The following is a 23130-nucleotide window of genomic DNA, read 5'->3' as shown; positions in this document are numbered from 1 at the left end:
TAGCAGGAAGCCCGCTCCCAGGAGAAAAATAGAGAGAGCCCAGGCTACACATGCCTAGTTTATTCTTCCCAAATCAACCAGTTGCATAAATCACTCCTCTATCTTCCTTGGGGTAGAAAGTGGATGGGAGTTATAATTTGAGTTCCCTTTTGTCTTAGTCCATTGAAGCTGCTATTACAAAATACTATAAACTGGGTGGCTTATAAACAGCAGAAATGAGGCCAGGTGCAGTGGCTCATGCCTATAATTCCAGCACTTTGGAAGGCCAAGGCAGGTGGATCACCTGAGATCAGGAGTTCAAGACCAGCCTGACCAACATGGTGAAACCCTGTCTCTACTAAAAATACAAAAAATTAGCTAGGGGTGGTGGCAGGCACCTGTAATCCCGACTACTCGGGAGGCTGAGGCAGGAGAATCGCTTGAACCCAGGAGGTGGAGGTTGCAGTGAGCTGAGATCACGCCATTGCATTTCAGCCTGGGCAACAAGAGCAAAACTCATCTCAAAATAAAATAAAATAACAGAAATGTATTTCTTACAGTTCTGGAGGTTGGGAAGTCCAAGATCAGGACACTGACAGATTCAGTGTCTGATGAGGGCCGACTTTCTGGTGGTACCTGCTGGCTGTGTTCTCACATGGTAGAAGGAACAAGGCAACTATATGGGGCCTTGTTTTTTAATTTTTTTAAAAAGTATTTTCCTGGCTCTTGCCTGCCGAAGGAACCTCTTTTATAATGGTACTTAAAAAAAAATTTTTTTTTTTTTTTTTTGTTGAGATGGGGGTCCCACTCTGTCACCCAGGCTGAGTGCAGTATCACGATCTCAGCTCACTGTAACCTCTGCCTCCCAGGCTTAAGCGATCCTCCCACCTCAGCCTCCTGAGTAGGTGTGACCATAGGCCCATGCCACAAAGCCCAGCTAATTTTTTGTATTTTGGGTAGAAATGTGGTTTCACCATGTTGCTCAGGCTGGTCTCGAACTCCTGAGCTCAAGTGATCTGCCTGCCTTGGCCTCCCAAAGTGCTGGCATTCTAGGTATGAGCCACCCTGCTCGGCCTATAATGGCACTTTCCTATCCCATTGATGAGGCTCTACCCTCATGACCTAATCATCTCCCAAAAGCCCTAGGGCCTCCTGATACCAAATTTTGGGGGGACACAGACATTTTGGACCATAGCACCTCCATTGAAAGGAAACATTTCTGACACCTGGCTCTCTCAAAGGACCCTTTCAGTTCCCCTGCAGGCTGCATTCCCACATCACCAACAAGAGCACCGACACTCACTCACTCAGAGGTTAAATAACTCGTCCAGAGTCACAGCAGTAATGAATGACAGAGCTGGGGCTTGAATCCAGGCGTCCTCCTAGAGCCTGGATTCTCTAGTGAGTGAAGGCTGACTCCTGGGAGACTTAATGCATGGTCCTGGTTCTCTCTGCAGACTGCACTGTGCAAGTTTCTCTTCCTGATGGCCCCTAGGGTATTACAAAGACAGTGTGGCCCTGCCTGTCAGGTGTTTTTATTACCAGATGAGCTCATGGCCTCAGGAACCCTGTAGGAAGCTGAGTTCAGAGTCTTCTAGCAGGCTTTAGGGAGGTTCCAGCTTCCCACCACCAAGCCCCAGGTGGATTCTTACAGACCCTAGCCTCAGGGTCGGGGGTCTGGAAGATGAAGTTGCGAGGTGCGATATTCTGCCCAGTTCACCCCGCCTTCCTCAATCTGTTTCTGCAGGTATTGCTGACTACAGACCCAAGGATGGAGAAACCATTGAGCTGAGGCTGGTTAGCTGGTAGCCCTGAGCTCCCTCATCCCAGCAGCCTCGCACACTCCCTAGGCTTCTACCCTCCCTCCTGATGTCCCTGGAACAGGAACTCGCCTGACCCTGCTGCCACCTCCTGTGCACTTGGAGCAATGCTCCCTGGGATCACCCCAGCCACAACCCCTTTGAGGGCCCTATACCATGGCCCACCCTGGAGCAGAGAGCCAAGCATCTTCCCTGGGAAGTCTTTCTGGCCAGGTCTGGCCAGCCTGGCCCTGCAGGTCTCCCATGAAGGCCACCCCATGGTCTGATGGGCATGAAGCATCTCAGACTCCTTGGCAAAAGGAAGAGGAGTCCGCAGGCCACAGGTGTTATGAGGACCACTCGTTCTGTGGTTGGGGTCCTGCAAGAAGGCCTCAGCCCAGGGGCTATGGCCCTGACCCCAGCTCTCCACTCTGCTGTTAGAGTGGCAGCTCCGAGCTGATTGTGGCACAGTAGCTGAGGAGACCTCAGCAAGGCTGCTCAGTGCCCGCCTCTGACAAAATTAAAGCATTGATGGCCTGTGGACCTGCTGCAGTGACCTGGTGCCTCATACTCCTCAGGTGCAGGGGCAGGGACGAGAGAAGGGGGAAGTAACCCCATCAGGGAGGAGTGGAGGGTGCCTGAGCCGCCATCTGGGCATTGGGGGAGTGGTGGGAATGCCAGCAGTGATGACATTGATTACTGACTGAGCACCCACTACTATTGACTGATCACTCACTTGCTAGATACTATCTTGAACAACTCTATGAGGTTGTTGATATTTTCATTTTTATCTGTGCTTTACAAATCAGGAAACTGGGAGGCCGGGCGTGGTGGCTCGCGCCTGTAATCCCAGCACTTTAGGAGGCCGAGGCAGGTGGATCACAAGGTCAGGAGTTTGAGATCAGCCCGGCCAACATGGTGAAACCCCATCTTTACTAAAAATACAAAAAATTAGCCAGGCGTGGTGTTGCATGCCTGTAATCCCAGCTACTCGGGAAGCTGAGGCAGGAGAATTGCTTGAACCCTGGAGGCAGAGGTTGCAGTGAGCTGAGATCACACCATTGCACTCCAGCTTGCAAGAAGAGTGAAACTCTGTCTCAAAAAAAAAAAATCAGGAAACATGCTCAAAAAGGAAAAGTGACTCACCAAGGTCACACACTAGGCAGTGATGCTGTGGGAACCTGGCTCAGGGGACACAGACCTGGCCTGGGGCAGTCTTGCAGCTCCTCCACTAAAATACTGAAAATGAGGGGCTTCGATGATGGTTATAATCCTATGGCAGAGCCCCAACTCAACTGGAGTCCTGGGACCCCGAAGCTAGGGTCTCACTCCCTGCTTTTCCCCAAGGCACCATTAGGGCATCACCCCAGGCCTCAGCAGCCACGACGCGGGGATCCTGCCTTTCATTGGTCGGGGGCTTAGGGGCTCTGGGCTGCCCTCTTGAAGGTGGGGTTCAGCCCAGGCAGGCACCCCCTATGCTGCCGCCCACCAAGGTTAGGAAGAGGTCCTGTCCTCAGTGGGGCCCTCTGATGAACAGCCCATCAGCTCTGCGCCCACGTGCCTTGGAAGAGATGGTGACATACTCAAAGTCCTTGAAGCCGCATATCAAACCACCTAGAGCATCATCTTCAAATACTTAGGGTCTGGGGAGATAGGGGAAGTAGGCAGTTTAAAACATTTCTTTATATTGGGCCAGGCACAGTGGCTCACATCTGTATTCCCAGCACTTTGGGAGGATGAGGATCACCTGAGGTCAGGAGTTCAAGATCAGCCTGGCCAACATGGTGAAACCCCATCTCTACTAAAAATACAAAAATTAGCTCAGGCGTGGTAGTGTGCACCTGTAATCCCAGCTATTCAGGAGCAGGAGGCTGAGGCACGAGAATTCTTGAGTCGATATTGCGCCACTGCACTCTAGCCTGGGCAACAGAGCGAGACTCCATCTTCAAAAAACAACAAAAAACCCATTCTTTTATATTGAAATAAACTTAGGTGTACCAGGAAGCCAAACGCAAAATCAGTCCTATTTTTAAGGTGAAATGTCTATGGTCAGAACCCCAAACCTCTGCTTGTTCACTTGCCCATCCTTAATCACGGTGAGGGCACTTAGGGAGGATTCGGGACTTGTCCAATGAGTGACTCTCCCTTAACAGCCCTGAAACAGAGCCGCAGAGATTCAGAGGCCAGCAGCGTGCCTTAGGTCGCACAGCCTGTGGGTGGCAGAGCTGAGATTCCCCCACCTTGGACCCCAGTGCCAACACCTGACGTTGTACCATGCCACCTCCCTGCCCCCTGAGACTGGGCCTGAGGAAGCCACAGGCCCCTCCCATGTTGGGGAGACTGGTTGTGGCAGGTCTCAGGCCAGGCTAGAGAGAAAGTGAAGGGGAACTACAGGGGACCCCTCTGCACTGGGCTTTGAGGGGCCCATGAGCTGGGTTTGATCCTCCTTCCAGGAGGGACCGTTGGGGTGTGTTTGGCCTTGAGGAGCAGGAAGCTGCTGAATCCTGCTCAAATGAAAGGATATTTGCTAAGCCAGGCACAGTGGCTTACGCCTGTAATCCCAACACTGGGAGGCAGAGGCGGGTGGATCACTTGAGGTCGGGAGTTCGAGATCAGCCTGGCCAACATGGTGAAACCCTGTCTCCACTAAAAATACAAAAATTAGTTGGGTGTGGTGGCAGGTGCCTGTAATCCCAGCTACTCAAGAGGCTGAGGCAGGAGAATCACTTGAACTCGGGAGGTGGAGGTTGCCATAAGCGGAGATCGTACCACTGCACTGCAGCCTGGGCAACAGAGCGAGACTGTCTCAAAAAAAATAAAAATGAAAAGATATTTGCTGAAAAGACCCAGCCTGCCAAACTCAGGGGCAGCCAAGGGAGGTAGTGAAATGGAAGTTGGAGCTCAGAGCTCCCTCACCTCCACTGCCCTCAGGCCTTCTCTGCCTCTTCCCCATCAGTCAGCTGCTTCTGGGCATGGTCCTGGCAGAGACTTGGCCCCCTTCCAGTTCAAGCTCCCTCTACTTTCTCAGATTGTGTCCCACGCCACTGAGTCTCTGGGACACTGGGTCAGATGTCGAGTCTGGCACAATTGGCAGGAATCCTGAGAAACAGTGTAGGTGAGGGGACAGTAATGTTGGGTGCATGGCCCGGTAACAGGGTAATAGTCTGACCAACAGAGGCCCTCCATCTGGGACTGGGAAGCAGGTCTATGTCAGGCCTGCATTTAGATCTCTAATGGCTCCAGATAAGCCCCTTTGCTCACTAAGCCTGTTTCCTAACACAGCCGTGGGATGGTGCTTTGGTTTACATAGCACGCAATCCCATCATAGATCACGCATGGGGAAACTGAGGCCCCAGGAGTGATCTGCTGGCACATGCAGCGACAAGAGGAGAGGCCCGTCCCACAGCCTTGCAGCACGGTTGCCAGAAATTGATTCTCTGCCCCCACCCCCCCAACCCCCCATCCCGTAAAGCCTCTCTGTATCACCTGCTTCCCACAGCAGCAGCCTGGGCCTCCAAAGGGCACATTCAGATTTGAGGGATTTGGGGAGTTTGTGGGCAAGGGCAAACTACCCTGGGCTTTTGGGTGGACCCCAAGGGAATGCAAAGAAGCCCCCTGCCACTCTCCATGAATGGAGCTGAATGCCCTAGCCCCCCATTCTTCCACGTGGGATTATCCTCTTGAGAGTCCTGCTAGCTGTTAGTCAAGGCAGGTTAAAAGCTGAGGCTTAAAGTAGCCAGGGGTAGTGGCTCCCGCCTGTAATCCTAGCAACTTGGGAGGCTGAGGCAAGAGGATCAATTGAGCTCAAGAATTGGAGGCTGCAATGAGCTACGATCACACCACTGCACTGTACTCCAGCCTTGGGGAAAGAGCAAGACCCTGTCTCAAAAAAAAAAAAAAAAAAATAGCTTTGGGAGGCTGAGGCAGGTGAATCACGAGGTCAGGAGTTCAAGACTAGCCTGGCCAAGATGGTGAGCCCCTGTCTCTACTAAACTACAAAAATTAGCTGGGCGTGGTGGCAGGCCCCTGTAATCCCAGATACTCAGGAGGCTGAGGCAGAATTGCTTGAACCCAGGCGGCAGAGATTGCAGTGAGCCGAGATTGTGCCACTGCACTCCAGCCTGGGTGACAGAGTGAGACTCCATCTTAAAAAGAAAAAAAAAATGCTGAGGCCCTAGAGCCACACGGAGACCAGGTCCAAACCTCCTGCCACCACTCAAACTGCGTGTCCCTGGCTCCTTGCTTTCTGCAGCTCACCAAGTCCTCTCATCTGCAACTGGGATAATACAGCGCCTGCCTCCAGGAGGAACAGTAAGGAGTGGATGGGATGAAGCCACAGGTGGTGTCTGGGGGTGGCAGAGCTGAGATTCCCCCACCTTGGACCCCAGTGCTGACACTTGTCATTGTACCATGCCACCTCCCTGCCCCCTGAGACTGGGCCTGAGGAAGCCACAGGCTCCTCCCATGTGCCCTGGCCCTTCTGGGCTCCCATGGAGGATGGTGCTGCTGGGTCACCTGCTTTGGGCTCTGCCATCAGACTCCCTTCACCCCAAGGTGTGCCGTCCTCTCCATTCCACCAAGGCCTGCCCAGGCCTTACTTGCTTAATCCATAGTCCTCAGAGCCACCCGTCACCAGGCAGGGCAGGTGGGAGCTGCTTCATGGTGGCCTTGGAGACAGATTTTCACCACCAACCACTCCCCATTAGCTCAGCTCTGAGAAGGTACAAGGTGTTTTTGTTTCATAAAATTATTATTGTTGGCCAGGTGCGGCGGTTCATGCCTGTAATCTGAGCACTTTGGGAGGCTGAGGCAGGGGATCACTTGAGGTCAGGAGTTTGAGACTAGCCGGGCCAACATGGCAAAACCCCATCTCTACTAAAAATACAAAAATTAGCTGTAAATTGTGGTGGGCACCTGTAGTTCCAGCTACTTGGGAAGCTGAGACAGAAGAATTGACTGAATCTGGGAGTTGGAGGTTGCAGTGAGCCAAGATTGTGCCACTGCATTTCAGCTTGGGTGACAGAGTGAGACTCTATCTTCAAAAAAAAAAAAAAAAAAATATATATATATATATGTATATATATAAATTATTATTGTTGCCAAGTGAGGTGGCTCATGCCTGTAATCCCAGCACTTTGGGAGGCCGAGGTGGATGGATCACCTGAGGTCAGGAGTTCGAGACCAGCCTGGCCAACATGGTGAAACCCCGTCTCTAGTAAAAATACAAAAATTAGCCAGGCGTGATGGCACACGCCTATGATCCCAGGTACTTGGGAGGCTGAGGCAGGAGAATCACTTGAACCTAGGGTGGGGGGGTGCAGAGGTTGCAATGAGCTGAGATTGTGCCACTGCACTCCAGCCTGGGTGACAAGAGCGAAACTCCATCTCAAAAAAAAAAAAAAAAATTATTACTGTTGTTGGTTTTTTCTTTCTTACTATTTTTTAATTAAATTAAAAAAAATTTTTAGTCGGGTGCAGTGGCTCATGCCTGTAATGCCAGCACTTTGGGAGGCCAAGGCGGGCAGATCACAAGGTCAGGAGATCGAGACCATCCTGGCTAACACTGTGAAACCCTGTTTCTTCTAAAAATACAAAAAATTAGCCGGGCATGGTGGCGTGCGCCTGTAGTCCCAGCTACTCAGGAGGCTGAGGCAGGAGAATAGCATGAACCCAGGAGGCAGAGCTTGTAGTGAGCCGCGATTGTGCCACTGCACTCCAGACTGGGCGACAGAGCGAGACTCTGTCTTAAAAAAAAAATTTTTTTTTTTGAGACAAGGTCTTTGTCACCCAGGCTGGAGTGCAGTGGTGCAATCTCAGCTCACTGCTGAGCCTCCATCTCCTGGGCTCAAGGGATCATCCCTCCCAATCCCTTGAATAGCTGGGACTACAGGCAGACACCACCATGCCAAGCTCATGTTTGTTTGTTTGTTTGTTTTTGAGATAGAGTCTTGCTCTTTCGTCTAGGCTGGAGTGCAGTGGTGCGATTTCGTCCAGGCTGGAGTGCAGTGGTGCAATTTTGGCTCACTGCAACCTCTGCCTCCTGGGTTCAAGTGATTCCCCTGCCTCAGCCACCTGAGTAGCTGGGACTACAGGTGCCCACCGCCACACCCAGCTAATTTTTGTATTTTTAGTAGAGACAGGGTTTCACCATGTTGGCCAGGCTGTCTCCAACTCCTGACCTTAAGTGATCCGCCAGCCTCAGCCTCCCAAAGTGCTGGCATTACAGGTGTGAGCCTCTTCGGCCAGCCTCCCGGCTCATTTTTGTATTTTCTGTAGACACGAGGCTTTGCCTTGTTGCCCAAGCTGGTCTCCAACTCCTGAGCTCAAGTGATCCTCATGCCTCAGCCTCCCAATGTGCTGGGATTACAGGTATGAGCCACTGCACCCAGCCTATTGTTTTTTACTAAAGGAAACTTACTAGAAAACTGACGAAATCCAGGCTGGGCATGGTGGTTTACACCTGTAGTCCCAGCACTTTGGGAGGCCAGGGTGGGTGGATCACCTGAGGTCAGGAGTTTGAGACCAGCCTGACTAACATGGTGAAACCCTGTCTCTACTAAAAATACAAAAATTAGCCGGGTTTGGTGGTGCACGCCTGTAATCCCAGCTACTCGGGAGGCTGAGGTAGGAGAATCACCTGAACCTGGGAGGCGGAGGTTGCAGTGAGCTGAGATCGTGCCATTGCACTCTAGCCTGGGCAACAAGAGCGAAACTCGGTCTTGGAAAACAAACAAAAAAACATGACAAAATCTCAAAGATAATTATAACCCTTAGGGGTCCCAGATTTCTCATCCTCAGGAAATGGCAAGGGGGTGTGGGAGAGGGGCCGCCCGCTTTGGCTGGCTTAGTTTCCTTTCCACAACCCTTTCTGGAGAAACCCTAAATGCCACCATTTTTTGGTCCTTGGCCTGGCAATTTCCCTATCTGCACCCCCTGCCCTGTAGCTTAGGCTATTTAGCAGAGATCTGCAGGCTCCAGCAGGCGTCGGACTTACAGAGGCAAATGTAACCATGTAACTTCCCAGGCCCACCCGTGACAGACAGCCTCTGCTTCAGTAGGCCTCCTTTGAGGCTGAGGATTTTAAACCCGCGTCCCGTGGTTGGGATGGGGATTGAGGGCTATATTCCGCGCCTGGCCACCAGAGGGCGCAGCGGGCTGGGCTCAGCGGTCTCCCTTTGAGATCTTGTGTCTCAAGACAGGTTACTGTCATCAAAGATTTGCTGGTTAGACAACAGGCAAGGGGTAAGCCGGGTCTTCTTGGGCAGGAGCCTAGTAGGAAGACCGACAACAGGAAAGAGGCTCACATCTGATACTGGGCACATGGCTGGGTCTTGGTCCTCGTGCTCCTGGACTTCAGAGCTCAGAGGGGCCAGGGCCTGGCCTGGCCTGGAATCTGGATGGACCTCTTCTGCCCTGGGGCGCGCCTTTTACCCAATCCTGAGCTCAGAGAGCGGCTGTCGTTCTGGTGGGAAAACCGAGACCCAGACAGGAACAAGGGCTCAGTGGCAACGCTCTGCCTCCCAGCCCAGGGCTCTGTCTTGCCAGGGCTGAGGCACAGGGTGGACCCCAGGAAGTTCTGCTATGAATCAGCTCCGAGTGCTCAGGAGACGGGACAGAGGCTGCTGACCCGGGAAGGATGCCGGCCGGCGGTACCTGCTTCCGCAGCTGTGGGTAGCCCTGCCTAGTGATTCAGCTTCCTTCTGAGGGTCCCCGGGGGCGCCGCCCTGGACTGGGAGGCGGGCGAGGATGCTGGGGCTACGGGGGGGCGATGGAGGTGCCTTAAGGGACCCCGTAATCCAGCTCTGCTGGATGCTGAGGTCCCACAAGATAATTGTGGCCAGAGATCAGGTGGGCGTAAGACTGGTCCTAGGATGGGGGCTGTGGGCCCCTCGTCACTACCCTGCTTCTTGAAGATAGCCTGGGCGGCTGTGCGGGATACCCCAGTGTCTCCAGCAATGCGCGTTGATCTCCATGGGGAGCTCGCCTTGGCGCTGGGTGGGGAGAGACCTGGTCCTCCCTGGCGGCGAAGAGAGGCTGACCACGCCAGCTCGCGGGGAGGGCTCTACTGGGCAGATGCGCAGGCCCCGGGCGGAGGAGGGCTGATGGGGGAATGCCAGGCCGATGGGGGAGGGGCTGTGAGCGGGAGGCGTTGGGGCTGGGCGAGACCTCCCTCCCGGGTCTGGGGGCGGGGCCTGGCCTGGGGCGGGGCCTGGCGGGGGTGCTCAGCCCAATTTTCCGTGTAGGGAGCGGGCGGCGGCGGCGGAGGCAGAGGCGGAGGCGGAGCCAAGAGCGCACCGCCGCGCCCGCCTTGCCGGGCCTGAGCTGGAGCCGGGCGTGAGTCGCAGCAGGAGCCGCAGCCGGAGTCACAGCCGCAGCCAGAGCCGCAGCCAAAGCCTCAGATAGCAGGAGTTGGAGCTCAGGCCCTGCTGGAACCGCGCCTAGCTCGCCGCCAGGCACCGGCCGGAGCACGGGCCGTGGTGTCAGCTCACTGCCCGGGCACTGTGGGAGGCAGCAAGCCCGCGATTCCCCGGGCCGGGCACCACAAGGCGCGGAGCCCGGATCGCCCCCCTGCCAGGCCTGGTCTCGGCCAGAGCACGCAGGAGTTCCCAGGGTCTGGATCTGCGCGCACCCTAATGACCTGGGGACTGAAGAGAAAAAAGGAACGAGGATTTCATCTAAAAGCATAACGTGGGCACTAGGCGAGGAGGAGAGTGAAGACCACCTGGCACGGGGCAGAGGTGCCTGGAGCCCACGCTTGAGCATCGGAGACCCTGGCATCCTAGCAGCCGCGACCTTGGCTCTGCCGTCTTAGCTGGAAACACAGCTTAGCTCCTAGACATCGCTGGCACAGGCCTGTCACAAGTAAGCAGTGTTCTCACCTGTCTGAAACGGCACACGGGGTCGGAGGAACCAGGATCTAGCCTGGCCCCAAGCGGAACTCTCTGGTGGCCCAGAGGTGGTCACTGGGGAGCCCGCCTCCTGCCCTAGACCCACTGGTGCGGATGTGCCGCTGCCCGCCGGAGCACCATGATGGCAGGATGACCTCAGCCGAAGTAGCAGCAGCAGCTGGTGGTGCTCGGGCGGCTGGGCCCCCCGAGTGGCCCCCTGGCAGCCCTCAGGCCCTCCGGCAGCCTGGCCGGGCCCGGGTGGCCATGGCAGCACTAGTGTGGCTGCTGGCAGGAGCCAGCATGTCAAGCCTCAACAAATGGATCTTCACAGTGCACGGCTTTGGGCGGCCCCTACTGCTGTCGGCCCTGCACATGCTGGTGGCAGCTCTGGCATGCCACCGGGGGGCACGGCGCCCCATGCCAGGCGGCACTCGCTGCCGAGTCCTACTGCTCAGTCTCACCTTCGGCACTTCCATGGCCTGTGGCAACGTGGGCCTAAGGGCTGTGCCCCTGGACCTGGCACAACTGGTCACTACCACCACGCCTCTGTTCACCCTGGCCCTGTCGGCACTGCTGCTGGGCCGCCGCCACCACCCGCTGCAGTTGGCCGCCATGGGCCCGCTCTGCCTGGGGGCCGCCTGCAGCCTGGCTGGAGAGTTCCGGACACCCCCCACCGGCTGTGGCTTCCTGCTCGCAGCCACCTGCCTCCGCGGACTCAAGTCGGTTCAGCAAAGTAAGTGCCTAGGTGGCCAGCTGAGAAGGTGGGGGTCTGGGTGGGTGCATGGCCGGGATGGCCGTGTGAGGGGTATGGTTGTTGTCCCATTTTACAGATGAGGAAACTGAGGTTCATGGCTGTGGAGGAAGCAGAACTGAGGCTCAGAGAGGGCCAACAGTTCAGTGAGTTCCAGGCCCCAAACTCAGGCTCTGGAGGCCCAACTCCTGTTTATTTGTTTATTTACTTATTTAGACAGGGTCTGGCTCTGTCACCCAGGCTGGAGTGCAGTGGTGAGATAGCTCACTACAGACTCTGCATCCTGGGTTCAAGCAATTCTTCTGCCTCAGCCTCCCAAGTAAGTGGGACTACAGGTGTGCACCACCACGTTAAGCTAATTTTTGTATTTTTAGTAGAGATGGCATTTTACCATGTTGGCCAGGCTGGTCTTGAACCCCTGACCTCCCAAGGTGCTAGGATTTCAGGTGTGAGCCACCGCACCTGGCCAGCTAATTTTTTTTTTTTGTATAGACACAGGGTCTTGCTATGTTGCCCAGGTGGGTCTTGAACTCCTGGCCTCAGCGATCTTCCCACCTCAGCTTCCTGAAGTTCTGGAATTACAAACCAGTATTTAGTGATAGCCAGTGATCTACGCTTTGACTAGCCCTTTATCTCACTGTATTGTTCCCATTTGATAGATGAAGAGGCTTGCCCTGGGCCGCGTGGCCAGTGAGCAGCAGAGGCAAAATCTGAACCCAGATAGTCAGACTCCATGCTTCCAAGAGATGTGGCCTAAGGCTTTGGGCCCAGAGGAAAGCCAGAAAGCATGGGCCAGGGAGAGAAAAGGAGGGTAAAGCCTTGAGCTGGGATTTGGAATGTCAGGGGTCAGGCCTAAGTCTGGGGAGGGCTGATGTTTACTGGGAGCTACAGTGTGACAGGCTTGGTGCTGAGTGTTGACCTTGAGTTGTCATGGCAACCACCAACTTTATCCCCATTTTACAGATGATGGGACTAAGACCCAGAGAAGTTCATGATTTGACAGGCCGGGCACAGCGTCTCATGCTTGTAATCCCAGCACTTTGGGAGGCTCAGGCGGGAGGACTCTTGAGGCCAGGAGTTCGAGACCACCCTGGCCAACATGGTGAAATGCTGTATCTATTAAAAATACAAAAATTGGGGCCAGGCGTGGTGCCTCATGCCTGTAATTCCAGCACTTTGGGAGGCTGAGGCGGGTGGATCACGAGGTCAGGAGTTCAAGAACAGACTAACCAAGATGGTGAAACCTCATCTCTACTAAAAATACAAAAAAATTAACTGGGCGCCATGGCAGGCATCTGTAATCCAGCTACTTGGGAGGCTGAGGCAGGAGAATAGCTTGAACCCGGGCCGCAGAGGTTGCAGTGAGCTGAGATTGCCCCACTGCACTCCAGCCTAGGTGACAGAGTGAGACTCCACCTCAAAAAAAAAAAAAAAAAAAAAATGGGCCAGGCGTGGTGGCTCACAGCTGTAATCCCAGCACTTTGGGAGGCCGAGGCAGGTGGATCACCTGAGGTCAGGAGTTCGAGACCAGCCTGGCTAACATGGGGAAACCCTGTCTCTACTGAAAATACAAAAATTAGCTGAGCGTGATGGTGGGTGCCTGTAATCCCAGCTACTCAGAAGGCTGAGGAGAGAGAATCGCTTGAACCCGGGAGGCGAAGGTTGCAGTGAGCTGAGATCACGCTATTGCACTCCAGCCTGGGTAACAAGAGCGAAACTCCGTCTCAAAAAAAAAAAAAAAAATTAGCCAGGCCTGGTAGTGTGCACCTGTAATCCCAGCTACTGGGGAGGCTGAGGCATAAGAATTGCTTGAACCCGGGAGAAGGAGGTTGCAGTGAGCTGAGGTCACGCCACTGCACTCCAGCCTAGGCGACAGAATGAGACCCTGTCTCAAAAAAAAGAAAGAAGTTCGGCCCAGCGTGGTGGCTCACACCTGTAATCCCAGCACTTTGGGAGGCCGAGGTGTATCGGGGGAAATTCAGCCAGATATCGGGTGAAATTCACCCCCAATATTTCACGTAGATTTTTTTCTATATTACCTAAGTGTCGGCCTGTCTGAGAAATAAAGGGACAGAGTACAAAAGAGAGAAATTTTAAAGCTGTGTGTCCGGGGGAGATATCACATGTCGCGGCAGGTTCTGTGATGCCCCCTAAACCGTAAAAGGAGCAAGTTTTTATTAGTGATTTTCAAAAGGGGAGGGAGTGTACAAATAGGGTGTGGGTCACAGAGATCACGTGCTTCACAAGGTAATAGAATATCACAAGGCAAATGGAGGCAGGGTGAGATCACAGGACCACAGGACCAGGGCGAAATTAAAATTGCTAATGAAGTTTCGGGTGTGCGTTGTCATTGATAACATCTTATCAGGAGACAGGGTTTGGGAGCAGACAACCAGTCTGACCAAAATTTATTAGGTGGGAATTTCCTCGTCCCACGCTATGGGAGACTGGGGCTTATTTCATCCCTATAGCTTCGACCATAAAAGATGGCCGCCTCCTGAAACGGCCATTTTAGAGGCCTACCCGCCAGGATGCATTCTCTTAGGGATTTTCCTTGCTGAGAAAAAGAATTCAGCGATATTTCTCCCATTTGCTTTTGAAAGAAAAGAAATATGGCTCTGTTCCGCCTGGCTCACCGGCGGTCAGAGTTTAAGGTTATCTCTCTTGTTCCCTGAACATTGCTGTTATCTTGTTCTTTTTTCAAGGTGCCCAGATTTCATATTGTTCAAACACACATGCTCTACAATTTGTGCAGTTAATGCAATCATCACAGGGTCCTGAGCGGACATACATCCTCCTCAGCTTACGAAGATGATGGGATTAAGAGATTAAAGTAAAGACAGGCATAGGAGATCACAAGGGTATTGATTGGGGAAGTGATAAGTGTCCCTGAAATCTTCACAATTTGTGTTCTGAGATTGCAGTAAAGACAGGCGTAAGAAATTATAAAAGCATTAATTTGGGGAACTAATAAATGTCCATGAAATCTTCACAATCCACGTTCTTCTGCCATGGCTTCAGCCAGTCCCTCCGTTCGGGGTCCCTGACTTCCTGAAACAGAGGTGGGAGGATCACGAAGTCAGGAGATCAAGACCATCCTGGCCAAAGTGGTGAAACCCTGTCTCTACTAAAAATACAAAAATTAGCTGGGCGTGGCAGCGCGTGCCTGTAATCCCCTCTACTCGGGAAGCTGAGGCAGGAGAATCACTTGAACCCAGGAGGCAGAGGGTGCAGTGAGCCGAGATCACACCACTGCACTCCAGCCTAGGGACAGAGCTAGACTTCGTCTCAAAAAAAAAAAAAAAGAAGAAAGAAAGAAAGAAGTTCATGATTTGCACAGAGGTCACAGGGTCCCTAATGACGTGAAGCATGGTCTATGTGACTCCAGATGCTGGCTCTGATGAAAGAGGGCAGCAGGGCTCTGGGCAGTTTAGGGCCGAGACTCCAGGCCCAGACCCACTAGATCATTCTGCCTGAGGGTGAAGGCTGGCTTCCACCTTTCCTACTGAGGGGCATCTGAGTTGCAGCTTCTACCCTGTCTCTGCCTCAACCCAAGGAGACATAGGGGAGGCCACAGTGCCCATACCTTTGGCACCCTGGTTCCAGCCATACCTTTGCTCATATTTGCTAGGCAACCTTGGGCAGATCAGGATTTTATCTGGGCCTCAGTTTCCTCATCTGTCAGTGGAGGAGAGTTGGAGTTGATGGAGTCCAAGGGGCCTCTTGCTCTCCCTTCGCCCTGAGATCCTGTGACCCAGGCCTGAGAGAAGGAAGTGGGCACACCAAGAGTGCTGGGCTGGGGTTGATGACAGCCCACAGCCAGGGAAGATTGAAGTCAGAGTTCAGCCCTGCCCTGTCATATTCAGAGCTGGGACACAGAGGCCCTGTCTCTATCCTCCCTGGCCCCAAGGCAGGGCCAAAACCCAGCTCTATTTTTTGCCCTCAGGTTACATGAGAGCTGGAGGTTGAGCACAGGCATGAGCTCTGGGCGTGAGTCTGCACTGGGAAACCTGACCTGTGGGCACCCCGGTGCAGGCCACAGGGCTGTGAAGGTCCTAACCTCAAGGCGCATGCTGCCCCTGCTGAGAAACAGTCAGTGCTTCTCACACTGGGACCCAGGCAGCCCCAGCCTGCAGGAGAGGCTATGGCCAGCCAGGCCTCAGGCACTTGGGCATGGAGTGGCATGTGCCTGGCATCGGGCTGCATCTTGACTCCTGTCAGCTCCCTCCTTCCCTACCTCCCCAGTCTTAACTCCCTGACCCCTGGGGAGGTTGGGTCCTTGCTCTGGGCTCCTGCAGCACCCTCTGCTCCCCCTGTCATGGTTCCAAATGCCATGTATGATCACCACCTGGTTACCTGTCTGCTGCCTGCCAGACAGATTTGGGGCAACTCTGTGTTCCTGGAACCTAGCCCCGGGGCCTGGCAGAGGCTACATACTTTGTAAATTATAATTTTTAAATTTTATTTTAATATTTTTTTTTTTTAGACAATGTTTCTCCGTCACCCAGGCTGGAATGCAGCAGCGCAATCTCGGCTCACTGCAGCCTCTGCTTCCTGGGTTCAAGCAATTCTTGTGCCTCAGCCTCCTGAGTAGCTGGGACTACAGGCTCATGCCACCATCCTGGCTAATTTTTTAATTTTTTTTCTTTGTGGAAACAGGGGCTCACTATATTATCCAGGCTGGTCTCGAACCCCTGGCCTCAAGTGATCTTCTTCCGGGCCTCCCAAAGTGCTGGAATTACAGGTGTGAGCCAACATGCCGATAGATTTATTGATGGCTCTGACAGGCGAGCCGATCTCATAGACTGGTTGGGCTGCCTGATTCAGGAGGGAGTTTAGGGGGCTAGAGGCCCCACTAACAGAGATAGGAGCCCTGCAGAGATGGGGAGGAACAGACTCGAGCCAGGGTGTGAGATAGGTTTTTTTTCTTGTTTGTTTATGAGAGGGTCTTGCTCTGTCATCCAGGCTGGAGTGCAGTGGCTCACTGCAGCCTCAATTTCCCAGGCTCGGGCAATCCTCCCACCTCAGCCTCCCGAGTAGCTAGGACTATAGGCGCACCTCCATGCCTGGCTAATTTTTGTATTTTTTGTAGAAATGGGGTTTCATCATGTTGCCCAGGCTGGTCTCCAACTCCTAGACTCAAGTGATTTACCCACCTCGGCCTAAAGTGCTGGGATTATGGGCATGAGCCACCACACCCGGCCTGAGATAGGTTTTGAACAAAAGGAGGTTTCTACTGCAAGAGGCGCCAGGAGAGGCACCAGGGCCAGATTCAGACTCGGGTGTACGTGGCTGATGCCAGCTCCATTCCTGAGAGCAGAGTTTGTGGGAGCAGAGGGCAAGTATCCAGAAAGAAGTCTGGGCACAGTGGCTCACGCCTGTAATCCAGCGCTTTGGGAAGCCAAGGCGGGCAGATCACTTGAGGTCAGGAGTTCGAGACCAGCCTGGCCAGCATGGTGAATCCCCTTCTCTACTAAAAATACAAAAAAATTAGCTGGGCATGTTGGTGCATGCCTGTAATCCCAGCTACTCGGGAGGCTGAGGTAGGAGAATCTCTTGAACCGGGGAGGCAGAGGTTGCAGTGAGCCAAGATATCACACCATTACACTCTAGCCTGGGCGACATCTCAAAAAAAAAAAAAAGGCCAGGCGTGGTGGCTCACGCCTGTAATCCCAGCACTTTGGGAGGCCAAGGCAGGCGGATCATGAGGTCAGGAGATCAAGACCATCCTGGCTAACATGGTGAAACCCCGTCTCTACTAAAAAATACAAAAAATTAGCCAGGTGTGGTGGCGGGCACCTGTAGTCCCAGCTACTCGGGAGGCTGAGGCAGGAGAATGGCGTGAACCCAGGAGGCAGAGCTTGCAGTGAGCCCAGATAGCGCCACTGCACTCCAGCCTGGGCGACAGAGCGAGACTCCGTCTCAAGAAAAAAAAAAAAAGTATCCAGAAAGAGGAGAGCCCAGGCAGCTGTTGGCAGGGCCAGCGACTTCCCTCCTTCTTGGGCCAGTTGTAGGCCTGGGGGCCTGCACAAGGAGAGGGGTTATGCCATCCTCCTACCCACAGAAAGGGTGGGAAGTGGGGCGCCAGCCTGCTGAGCTTGCTCTCAGCTGGACCTCCCCACTGCATCACAGAGCAGGCAGACTCAACCCCTCTGAGCTCTTAGGCTGATGGGGGAGATGCACTCAGATATAGAGATCAGGATGGCCAAAAAGAAGTTCTAGAGTCAAAGTGGTCACAGGTGTTAGGGAGCAGTTGCTTCTTCCTGGGGAGCCCTGAGAAGGCTGTCTAGGGGAAGAGACTTCCAATGATGATGACAATAATGTAACCATGAGAGCAAACATTCGTTGGGGCCTCCCTAGGTGCCCACACCATGCCCAGTTCTTCATACTGAAGGAGGAGGAAAGGGTGATCTGGGAATGGGAAACAGGCCATGCCAGGGCACAGGGTGTCAGCCAGCAGGAGCAGGGTGTGGGGATCATGCCAGCTGCCGGGGTGAGCTGGCATCAAGGGCATCACACAGGGCATCAGGCCCTGTGTTCAGCACCTCACGTGTGAGGGGGCTGTTGCTACCCGAGCCACACTACTCACAAGGAGACCGAGGCGTGGAGAGAGGGAGACAGTATCACACAGCCCGTGAAAAAGCAAAAGGGACAAGCCAATAGCAAGCAGACAAGGTTTAGAGAAGGGTCAGCTGTTGTCTGCATGTGACAGAAACTTGGGCATGTTCCAATAGAAGGAGAGGTGGCAATGAGGCAGGACAAACAGGCTGATATTTTGGGGTCCCCAGGTAGAAGCCAGTCGTTGCCTCTGACAGCTAATTGCTGCCCTTTCCCTGGGCTGCAGGGAGGGGAGGTGGAGGATTGGGTGGGATGTACAATGGGTGTGAGGAGATGGGTGGGAAGGTTAGGACCTTCCTGCCTGGCTGCCTTGCAGAGGGTGAAATTTACCAAAGGTGAAGTTCACCTGAAAACCCAACCGCCTTCCTGTGATGGGACCTTTAACATGCAAGCCACAGGTAGCTCATAACAGTGTTAACTTTCGAGCCTGCGAGCAGGAGGCATTCTGATTATCTGTTCATTTCTAGAAACGCTTGAGCCAGAGGGACTGTTTGTCGCCTAGAGAACAAAGCTAAAACATCGGAATGAAATTGAGAGAGAAATAAAATTTCCTATTCTAAGCATAGCCTATGAGTAAGCATCTCTGTGGCTTTTTGGAAAGTGTGTGTCAGAAAATGCATAGAGGCTCACAGAGGCCTGGGAGGGGACCTGTGTCGACTACTCATCTCTCTCCACTAACTTGGCGAAGGCCCCATGCCATCATTGCCCTCATGCAAATAATGTCATTTCAGCCAGGCGCAATGGCTCACACCTGTAATCTCAGCACTTTGGGAAGCCAACCTGAGCAGATTGCTTGAGTCTAGGAGTTTGAGACCAGCCTGGGTGAACCAGATGATGAAACCCCATCTCTACAAAAAATACAAAAATTTTCAGGGGTGATGGTGCATGCCTGTAGCCCCAGCTACTTCGGAGGCTGAGGCGGGAGGATCGCTTGAGCTCGGAAGGCAGAGGCTGCAGTAAGCTGACGTCGTGCCACTACACTCCAGCCTGGGCAACAGATCCAGACCCTGTCTCAAATAATAATAATAATAATGTCATTTTGCCTGGGCACCCCTTTGTGAATTGGCTGGTGGTGGCACATGTACACACAGGTACACACAGATACACAGTCACACATAGGCAAAGCAGCAAGATCCTCTCTTCCCTTACAAAGTGAAAAGGTTTCGTCTTAGTCCTGGATTCATCTTGACAAGCCACAGTATTAGCAGGAAAAAAAAAATGCTGATTATCAGTTATAAACAGTGAGTGAGAGCCAAGATCCCACAATGACCTTTTGTTCCCTTGTCACTCCAGTGGTCATAAGTGAATGAGGCAATGAATGGGTCACCCTTTTGACCCAATTTATTATTTTCTTTTATAAACTCTTCTTTTTTAATGCAAAGGCCCCCATGTAGCTAGTAAGTGGCAGAGTTGGGACCCTCTGCTGGCCTGCCCTTTCATGGTGGCTGGAACTGCAGTGTGGGAGTAATAAGGGCTGAGGCGGGAAAGGTGGTTGGGGCCAGTTGATGCAGAGTCTTCGAAGCTGGGTGAAGAACCTTGGGCTGGGTGCACTAGCTCACGCCTGTAATCCCAGCACTTTGGGAGGCCGAGGTGGGAGGATCACCTGAGGTCAGGAGTTCGAGACCAGCCTGGCCAACATGGCAAAACCCCATCTCTACTAAAAATACAAAAATTAGCCAGGTGTGGTGGTGCGTGCCTGTGATCCCAGCTACTTAGGAGGCTGAGGCAGGAGAATCACTTGAACCTGGGAGGCAGAAGTTGCAGCAAGCCGAGATCATTCCACTGCACTCCAGCCTGGGCAACAAAGCAAGACTCTGTCTCCAAAAAGAAAAAAAAAAAAAAAAAAAAGAACCTAGGACCTTCAGGGCCAGAGCAGCCCTTGAAGATTTATTTTTATTTTTTAGAGACAGGGTCTTGCTCTGGTCATTGAGGTGGAGTGCAGTAGCATCGTCATAGCTCACTGTAGCCTTCCTCTGGGCTCAAGTAATCCTCCTACCTCAGCCTCTCAAAGTATTGGGGTTACAGGCATAAGCCGCCGCACCTGACCGATTTTTTTTTTTTTTTTTTTTTAAGACAGGGTCTCGCTCTGTTGCCCAGGCTGGAGTGCAGTGGTGCAATCTTGGCTCACTGCAACCTCCACCTCCTGAGCTCAAGATCCTCCTGCCTCAGCCTCCTGAGTAGCTGGGACTACAGGCACGTGCCACCACTCCCAGCTAATATTTGTATTGTGTAGAGACAGGGTTTTATCACATTCCCTGGGCGGGTCTCAAACTCCTGGGCTCAAGCGATCCGCCCTCCCAAAGTGCTGGGATTACAGGCATGAGCCACCACACCCAGCCTTTGTAATGTTTTTTGAGTCACTTACTCTTCATGCTTATTGATCATTTAGATATCCCAAGCAGATCACTGTTTCAGCTCGTGGGAGGCAGTTTGAAGTGGCTGATAACAGACTTACTTATTTTAGTTTTTTATGTTTACTGAGCATTTCCCATTTAAGGGCTTTATGTCTTTTAAAATGTTTACAACAACCCGTGATTAGGTTTTATTATTACCCAACTCTCCGGGTGAGGAAACTCAGGCTTACAGAGGTTAAGTGCCTCTCATGAGCCCAGGTCACAGCTACTCAGGGGTGGACACAGGTCACAAACCCAGGTGGTCTGACTCCAACTCATGACTGTCATGTTTCAGATCAGGAGCCACTAGCCCTGCCCAAGGGGTCCCGGTAGGCTTCTTGGAGGATCGGCCATAGGGGTCATACTGGGGTGGCTGGAGGGGGTTGTGTCCTTCTGGGTGCTCATGGCGGTTGTCCTGTTGCAGGTGCCCTGCTGCAGGAGGAGAGGCTGGACGCGGTGACCCTGCTCTACGCCACCTCGCTGCCCAGCTTCTGCCTGCTGGCGGGTGCAGCCCTGGTGCTGGAGGCTGGCGTCGCCCCACCGCCCGCTGCTGGCGACTCTCGCCTCTGGGCCTGCATCCTGCTCAGCTGCCTCCTGTCTGTTCTCTATAACCTGGCCAGCTTCTCCCTGCTGGCCCTCACCTCTGCCCTCACCGTCCATGTCCTGGGCAACCTCACCGTGGTGGGCAACCTCGTCCTGTCCCGGCTGTTGTTTGGCAGCCGCCTCAGTGCCCTCAGCTACGTGGGCATCGCACTCACTCTTTCAGGAATGTTCCTTTACCACAACTGCGAGTTCGTGGCCTGCTGGGCTGCCCGTCGGGGTCTGTGGCGGAGGGACCAGCCCAGCAAGGGTCTTTGAGACCTGGGGGATCTCAGGAGCCACCTGGGATGGCCCTGGCCTGAATCCAGCCTCAGCCGTGGCCACAGAAAGAATGGAGAACAGGGCTGGGCATGGTGGCTCACGCCTATAATCCCAGCACTTCCAGAGTCCGAGGTGGGTGGATCACCTGAGGCCAGGAGTTTGAGACCAGCCTGGCTAACATGGCAAAACCTCATCTCTACTAAAAGTAGAAAAATTAGCTGGGCATGGTGGCGTATGCCTGTAGTCCCAGCTACATGGGAGGCTGAGGTGGGAGGATCACTTGAGCCCTGGAGATCGAGGCTGCAGTGAGCCAAGATTGCACGCCACTGCACTCCAGCCTGGGAGACAGAGCGAGACCCTGTCTCAAAAAAAAAAAAGTGAAGAACAGGCAGTGACCTCTACTGGGGGCCATGGCAGGGAGGGGAGCCCTCTGGAAGGGCTGCCTTGGAGATTGGAATGGGGACTCCAGGGAGACCTGCCTTCCATCCCTGCCTGCCTCACCCCTGCCACAGACTCTGCTCATCACTGGATGGTGGGTCCAAGCCTGGCACAGTCCCTGTGCTTGTCAGAGTCATTATTATGATTAATATCAATTACGATGCCAAAAACTGCTGGGCAAACTTCGAAGACCTCAACTTGTTATGATGACGATGATGATGATGATTCTTGGCGGTTACACAATCCTTCCTCCTGGCGGGGAGGCAGCTAGGAGGCCCAGCAGGGGGGCTTCTATGCTGCTGGGCTCCCCTAGGGAGTTGGGGTAGTCTATGCCAACTCCAGGCAGCTGCTGTGGCCTCACCCCTGGGCCCTCCAATTTTGGGTCATCCATCCTCAAATACACTATTTTTGCTTGTATGTCTGTGTCATTTGTTGGGGGTACAGAGGGGATATAGGAAGAGTGGTAGGCTTCCCACACAGAAACTAGGACATCCTCCCTTACCCTTACCCATCGCAGTCTGTCTGGCCACCCACCCCAAACCCAGTGCCATTCCCTCAAATCCCTCCACTGGCCAGGCCACCATTGCTCATCTTCTGGACAGTGGCAGTGGCCTCCCCCTTGCTCTGCCTGGCCCCTCTACTCCGTCTTACACACAGCCCCCTTCACCCAGAGGGATCTCACTAAAACATGCACATTCTGATGTTCCTCACTGCTCTTGGGACAGAGTCAGGATTTCCTACCCCAGACCCCAGCTCCCTCAGGACCTGGCACCTGCATCACCCAGCTCATCTCCCTTCCCCTGGGCTCTGCCTTCTAGCCTCACCGACTTCTTTTAGTTCCCCGTGATACCAGGCCTGCTCACTGAAGCCTTTGCACATGCTGTTCCCTCTGTCCAGTCCCCGCTTCCTACAACAACCTCCTCCCTTCTCACAGCTTAAACCCCTGCCTGGAGGAGAAAACCCAAACATGCATCTCTATTTAAAAAAGAGAAATCCAGGCTGGGCGCGGTGGCTCACACCTGTAATCCCAGCACTTTGGGAGGCCAAGGCGGGCGGATCACCTGACGTCAGGGGTTCGAGAACAGCCTGGCCAACATGCTGAAACCCCGTCTCTACTAAAAATACAAAAAAATTAGCCGGGCCTGCTAGCATGCACCTGAGGCAGGAGAATCACTGGAACCCAGGAGGCAGAGGTTGCAGTGAGCCAAGATTTTGCCATTGCACTCCAGCTTGGCCAACAAGACTGAAACTCCGTCTCAAAAAAGAAAAGAAAAATCCAATCGCTTGAGGCCAGGAGTTGGAGGCTGCAGTGCACTATGATCATGCCACTGCACTCCAGCCTGGGTGACAGAGCAAGACCCTATCTCTGGGGAAAAAAAAGGGGGCTGATGAGGGTCTTGACA

General features: G+C 53.5%; 2 protein-coding genes across 5 annotated transcripts in view; both read left to right on the top strand.

Moving 5' to 3' along the window:
- The window catches only part of TCN2 (transcobalamin 2), a 35153-nt gene extending 32834 nt beyond the window's left edge, over nucleotides 1-2319 (top strand). For all 4 annotated transcript variants that reach the window (XM_063623592.1, XM_055253172.2, XM_055253171.2 and 1 more), the window contains one exon: nucleotides 1727-2319. In XM_063623592.1, coding sequence (XP_063479662.1) covers nucleotides 1727-1788 — 62 coding nt within the window. In that variant the 3' untranslated portion in view covers nucleotides 1789-2319. The remainder of the gene's footprint in view (nucleotides 1-1726) is intronic.
- Nucleotides 2320-9358: 7039 nt separating this feature from the next.
- On the top strand, nucleotides 9359-22144 carry SLC35E4 (solute carrier family 35 member E4). Its single transcript, XM_055252261.2, has 3 exons — nucleotides 9359-9445; nucleotides 10022-11399; nucleotides 20853-22144. The coding sequence occupies exons 2-3, from the start codon at nucleotides 10781-10783 to the stop codon at nucleotides 21284-21286; spliced, it is 1053 nt and encodes a 350-aa protein (XP_055108236.1). The 5' UTR covers nucleotides 9359-9445; nucleotides 10022-10780; the 3' UTR covers nucleotides 21287-22144.
- The last annotated feature ends 986 nt before the right edge of the window (nucleotides 22145-23130 follow it).

This window comes from Symphalangus syndactylus, chromosome 18 (assembly GCF_028878055.3).
Source record: "Symphalangus syndactylus isolate Jambi chromosome 18, NHGRI_mSymSyn1-v2.1_pri, whole genome shotgun sequence".
NCBI lineage: Eukaryota > Metazoa > Chordata > Mammalia > Primates > Hylobatidae > Symphalangus > Symphalangus syndactylus.
This window is presented reverse-complemented; position numbering and strand designations above follow the sequence as displayed.